This window comes from Mustela nigripes, chromosome 4 (genome assembly GCF_022355385.1).
Source record: "Mustela nigripes isolate SB6536 chromosome 4, MUSNIG.SB6536, whole genome shotgun sequence".
In the NCBI taxonomy this organism is placed as follows: domain Eukaryota; kingdom Metazoa; phylum Chordata; class Mammalia; order Carnivora; family Mustelidae; genus Mustela; species Mustela nigripes.
The window spans coordinates 150,639,602-150,645,601 of record NC_081560.1 but is presented as its reverse complement, the minus strand read 5'-3'; the positions used below and the strand labels follow the sequence as shown (position 1 = coordinate 150,645,601).

The 6,000-nt window shown below is 45.8% G+C and overlaps 1 protein-coding gene across 1 annotated transcript in view; it reads left to right on the top strand.

Moving 5' to 3' along the window:
• Positions 1 to 6,000, top strand: part of ANTXRL (ANTXR like) — a 61,138-nt gene that overhangs the window by 31,247 nt on the left and 23,891 nt on the right. The window contains exons 2-3 of the mRNA XM_059397689.1: positions 2,176 to 2,247; positions 3,649 to 3,720. Coding sequence (XP_059253672.1) covers positions 2,176 to 2,247; positions 3,649 to 3,720 — 144 coding nt within the window. The remainder of the gene's footprint in view (positions 1 to 2,175; positions 2,248 to 3,648; positions 3,721 to 6,000) is intronic.

Here is a 6,000-nt window from a genome sequence, read left to right as displayed (position 1 = left end):
CGGTGAGTGCTGTGAAGTGTGTAAACCTGGTGATTCACAGACCTGTACCCCTGGGGATAAAAATATATGTTTATAAAAAATAAAAAATTAAAAAAAAAATTTTCAGTAAAGACAAAGTGATGTGCTTCTTATAAAGCACTTGAAAGACTAAATTGAATGTAAATTTTCTGTGTTACCACAGGCCAAAAAAAAAAAAAATTTGCTAAGACTTGTTTGGTGTCCTATCATAGGATCTATCCTGGAGAATAATCTGTGTGGACTTGAAAAGGATGTGAATTCTGCAACAGTTGATTGAAATGTTTTATATATGTCTTTTAAGTCCACTTGGCCATAGTATGGTTCAATTCCAAGACTTTCTTGTTGCTTTTCTGTCTAGATGATCTACCCATCACTGGAACCTAGGGTATTAAAGTTGCTATTTTTGTGTTGTTACCTTTCCTTCCTTCAGATCTGTTAATATTGCTTAATATATTTAGGTGCTCTTGTTGTGTATGTATATATTTATGATTTTTGTATCATCTTGATGTATTTACCCTTTTATCATTATATGATAACTTTCTTTGATTCTGTTCCTATTTTTTGGCTTAAAGTCTATTTTGTCTGACATAAGTGTAACTATAATTTTTTATGTTCTACTTGCATGGAATACCTCCAGTCCCTTCATATTGAACCTACATGTATCTTTAAACCTGAACAAATCTCTGGTAGGCAGCAAGTAGCTGGGTCTTGTTTTTTATCTGTCATTTTGCAGATTTTTTTGTCTAGTATTATGCTGTTTCTAATCCTATGCTAGTACTGATGCTGTTTGTTGCTGTTTGAGATTTACTAACTCTCTATTGTCTTCTGAGGGAGAGAATTTGTCTTTCTTACAGCTTAGGCTCTCTACATGACTTCCCCCCATCCTTTCCATTCTTCCAGCATAGTTATATCATTAGTGTGTTTTGGCCTCAAGCTTCGATGATGGAGATGTCTTCAAACGTCTGCTGGTGCTCTTCATTCTCATTTAAGAGTGAGACACTAGAACAGGATTGGAGCTCTGTGTGCTGGAAGCCCACATAGTTGCTGTTCCATATTGCCTCCTTCCTAGTGGCCTGATTGTCCCTGCAGTATTTTCCACTGCCCAGGAGCACTCACGTTGATCTAAAGGTTTCTGGAGTCTAAACCTTTCTTCAAAATCATCACAAACTGGAAACTTCTCCAGAGTAGGTGGGTGAGTTGAAGATTCTTATTTCCTATAAATCTTCTTTGAAATATCCTCTTCACTCAGGGGGAAAACAGGAGAGAAAAGTAATGAGAAGGAGAGTGGACAGGGTTTCCATTAATTAAGGATGTTGTCTTGCACTTTAACATGGAAGCTTCTAAAAAGAAGTCTGCATTTGGGTTGGTTGTCAGAGTCTAGTACTTTCTTACTCAACCAGAGTCACCTTGATCTGCCTAGTGTAATGGGTAGAGCATGGGTTTTAAAGATAGATCTGCATTCAGATCCATGCTCACTATTAATATTGTGGCAAATGCCATAACCTGTAAAATGGGAATACTGCTGATATCATAGGGCTGTTCTGGAGTTAGAAATCAAGCTTGTAAAGTGTCTATTATATACATACTCCATGAATGACAATCCTGACTTCGTTAGAAACCACCTTCTGATAGTTTTAGATATAGCCTAGAGGAGGCAAAGGAATGATATAAAGGAAAATCCAGGAGCATTTTGTTGGGATGTGGTGCCCAAGAGCTCTGCCTCCAGCCCAACCACAGACACCTTCAAGGAGCAGGGGAGGAGCAGACATCTGAGAGACAATGGCAACCAGGAAAGCCAACAAATCAGAATCACTGGAGACTTTACCAACCAATGAATCCTCCCTTGTTTCTTGTCCAACGACCCCACCTAGCATGACCATACATCCTGGTTTGCTACCACAAGTCCCTCATCCTTTGAAGTTCCTCAGCCCAAGCATACAGATACTGTTAGACAACCTTCCCACAACTCACACTGATGAAAGTCACTACGAGGGAGACCCACTAGGTCACTGAGGATGTGTGTCAGGCTTTGGTTATGTTGAGGAGAGTAGAGGTGAGGAGTTTGCTAAAGGTCCTGCAGGAAGGCAGAGAGGACAGGAACTATTCCTACACAAAAGATGTGACTCATCTCTCTGACTCGAGTTTCTTCATTTTCAGGTCAGGCAGTGTGAACAACAACTGGATGGACATCTATGACATGGTGGAAGATTTGGTCAATAAGTTTGACAAGTATGGCTTCTCTGTGTTAATAGTGTTGTTTCCTTCTGCCAGACATATTACAGAGCTGTTTAGACTCAGTGGGCATGGGAATCCCTCCAGTCAAGAACACAGAGCCCAGAGTGAAGTTCTGAAGCAAGAAAGGAGAGATCACAATGATTCCAAGGGTCTCAGCAACTTTACTTGGCTCCTGCCTGACAATCAGGCCATATTACTGGAGACACGGTAATATGCCCTGAGTACCTAACAGATTAGGAAACAGGAAAACCAGTAACACAGTAATTAAACACCTGGTTAAAGGCATCAGGGGCCAAAATAAAAAGGCAAAGGACTTATATGAAAGCTTACAGAAAAAGGAAAAATTTTAATTCAAGGATGGCTTCCCAGAAGATGTGGCAATATCAACTAGGTTTTGATGGATGGGAAAGACAGGGCAACAGGAACCATCAAGAATACTTCTTATGAAATGAGTGGTCTGTTTGGCTGCAGAGTAGGGTTATCTCAAGAGGGGACTAAGAGATGAGACTGGGCATGTTGGCTTGGAGCCAAGGCCATAATAGCTCATAGTGCCATGCCATGTGGCCTAGGTTTCATGTTGTGAGCAATAGGGAGCTACAGATAGTTCTTGTTGAAGGGTTTGACATGATCAAGGTTGTGTATTAGGAAGAAAAGTCTGACAGAAATGGGTAAAATGAGTGGAAACAAGAGCCAAGAGAAGTAGGGAATTCAGCTAGAGACCTATGGTACCAATTTAGCCAAGGATAATGAGAGTCAGCATACCAGAAGACAATGGCCAGGAGCAGGAAAGCCTGGAGGGATGTAGAGATGTAGGGATACAGGCCAGGAGGGATGTAGATGAATGGCTGCCAAGAGGGAAAATAATTTCTTTGAAAGGAGGAGGGAAGAAGTGGGGAAAACAGGCAAGAAAGGAAGGACAATGATGTTCCAAAGAATGTTAGAGAAGAGAGGTCATGTGGGAGATCCTCCTGCACAAGTGTGCAGGTGTTTCTCTGTCTCCTTGTAAATGCAGCTGCCTGTGTGAGTGCCTCTGTGTGTTTGTGTGTGTGTGTGTGTGTGTGTGTGTGTGTGTGTGTGTGTGCACCTGCACACACATGTACATAAGAGAGAAAAAAAGAGAGAACAGACTGACAGAAAAACACTATTGGGTGTTGTGAGGTAAGGATGGATCAAGATGCCATTCTGGCACACTCTTCCAGAAAGGCCAGATATCTTACAGGTCTCTGAATTCCTTACTAAAGTTTTGGGAATTTCTGGGGTTTGGGAAATGGGCCCCAAAGGATAAGAATTAGGGCGAGAGCAGGGGAACTGTCATGTACCCCCTCCCTGGCTGCTCATTGTCTTCATTTTGAGCCTCTTTCTATGACTTCTCACACACACATTCTTCCTCCTCAGCCCAAACGTGCGGATGTCTTTCATCACCTACTCCACAGAGGGCCACACTCTCATGAAACTCACATCAGACAGGTAAGTGTTGACATGGTGACCCCCAAGGCAGGCTCAGAGGGTAGGACTACAGAAAGAGCCAGGGACCAAATGAGTTCCCTGAGACCACAGGGAGGAGCCCACTGGAGTGCAGGCTGGGCGCTACCCTCATTGTGCACCCTGACTCACAGATCTGGCTCCCAAACCCTTTCTGACTCCCAGCTGCTCTGACATTGGCCACCCTGTGCTAATAGATCATCACCACTCCTAAGCCCTACCTTTCACCTGTCCTGACTCTTTGTTTGTGCATTCTTCCATCTTCTTAGAACAGACTGGCTGTGAGGACTCCCAGGATGGTACAGAACAGGTGTATGGTTCCTTTACAAACAGTGAACTGCATTAAGGATTTGTGGTCATGTGTCACTCTCTGCCCTGGGCCAGTGGAGGTGCCAGTGAAACAGTCATAACCAAGGAGGAAAGTATGAGCAACATCAAATTATTGATGGTCTCAGTGAAGGGGATCTTACTTTCATGGTGGGTCTGAGACAGGGGAGCCCATGAGTAGGGTCCTGAACATCAGAATTGAGAAAGACATGACATGCCCAAAGCCTAGGTGGGCCACGGTGGGGCCAACAGTTTGCCCAAAAACCTAGAAGAAGGGAGTTATAGAGCTTCTGAGTAGCTGGCTAAGGAAGTTAAGATTCTTGAGGGCACAAATGATTGGAACACAACACAGAGAAAGTTAAGCAGCAAAGAGAGGGTGAATATCCTTAGGACTGGATGGGTGCCAGAGTTTGAGTCACAAAGCCACCATTCAGGACCATGGAGAGAAGCCAGGAGCAGCAGAGTGAGCAAGAACAACCAGACTGCAGGAGAAGGGTGTCATGATGTCAGTGCATACAGACAGCACTCTCATCTCTGACTCCAAGAAAAGCGGGGAGTGGGATGGCTGCTCCAAGCATTAGTGGAGACACAGATTTGTGCATATGCGTGGTTATGTGTTTAGAACAGAGAGACCTGAGTGGATATGAGCTGAGTGGAAGGAATCAAGTCCATTGAGGGTGACGCTGGCAAGTGGCAGAGAGATGCATGGCTGTTGGACAGGGGGCTCTTGTGGAAGAGCTGTCACTGGGGCGGGGAAGTCTTCTGCCTTCTCTAAGGTGGGAGTCTCAGGGCTCAGATGTGAGAAGCTGTGTGGGTGCTTAGGGAGGGCCTCCTGGTTTTCTCTGGACAGAAAACATGACGTCTTCCACAAACGAGGTTTCAGGAGTGGCAGTGTACCCAGAGGAGTGGAAAAGATGTGAAATGAGATGGGACCAGGTGTGCAGCTGAGAAGAGAGCTCACACTCAGATCAGGGTCCTAAGGCTGTCAACTCCTGAGAAACCCAGAGAATCTTGACTGGAGTTAAGCTCCACCTGAGACTAGGCTTTCCCAAACGTGCCCCACTGCCTAGGAGTTGAGGAGGCCTATGGCTGAGAGCCCAGGTAGACCCTGACATTCAGAGAAAATCCTGGAGGGGACAATGTTACCTAATACAAGTGTGACTCTGGGGGTTCTGCAGAGAATGTAGGACAAGGCTAGAACCTTGCTTGGTGCTTTCTGAGCCTGTCCTGCTAGAATCGAGTAGGCTGAGAAGACATAGTCCAAGAGGGGTTTCATCTGGATGTTGGAGAAGCCAGATGGCCCAGAAGCTAGAAATACCCAGAAGTGTTGCCCAGGAGGGTGACAACAGGAGAGAGATGGAGAGGCTCCAAGGAGTTGAGACAGGTATTAAAGAGGAAGAGAGACTGCTAGGGGACAAGGAGCCTGGTGTCCCTCCCACGGACAGAGCTGGGAGTAGGGCCAGAGGGGCAGCACTCCCTGGAGGAAGCCTATTGGGCTAGACAGTGGTAAGAGATGAGAGTTCCCCCATATTTGGGATGCTGTCACAAAATACAAATCTTCCAGTGTTTGATGAGAGAGAAGGGGAGAGTGCTTCTGCTAGACTGGTGTGGCTTCCACTGGCCCCAGGTCCCAGGCCTCACCTCCTGGGTTGGGTGGGCTGGGCTGGGTGGGGCTGGACCTGGGGCTCTCAGGTCTCCCCCATAGCAACACCTGCACTCTCCACAGTGAGAAGCCTTCTCGGGTCCACACACTCCTAGACTGGCTATGCCAGCCCAGCTCGTCATATGAGATTAGCCTGAACAAACCCCCAGCCTCTCCTGTGTCCCCATCCCACCCATGAGATCTGCCTTCACAGCAGTTGTCTGGCCACAGACCCATGGCAGCTAAGGGATCACTCCTCAGAGCCGCTTCAGGCTTTGGCCTTTTTCAGGAGCACA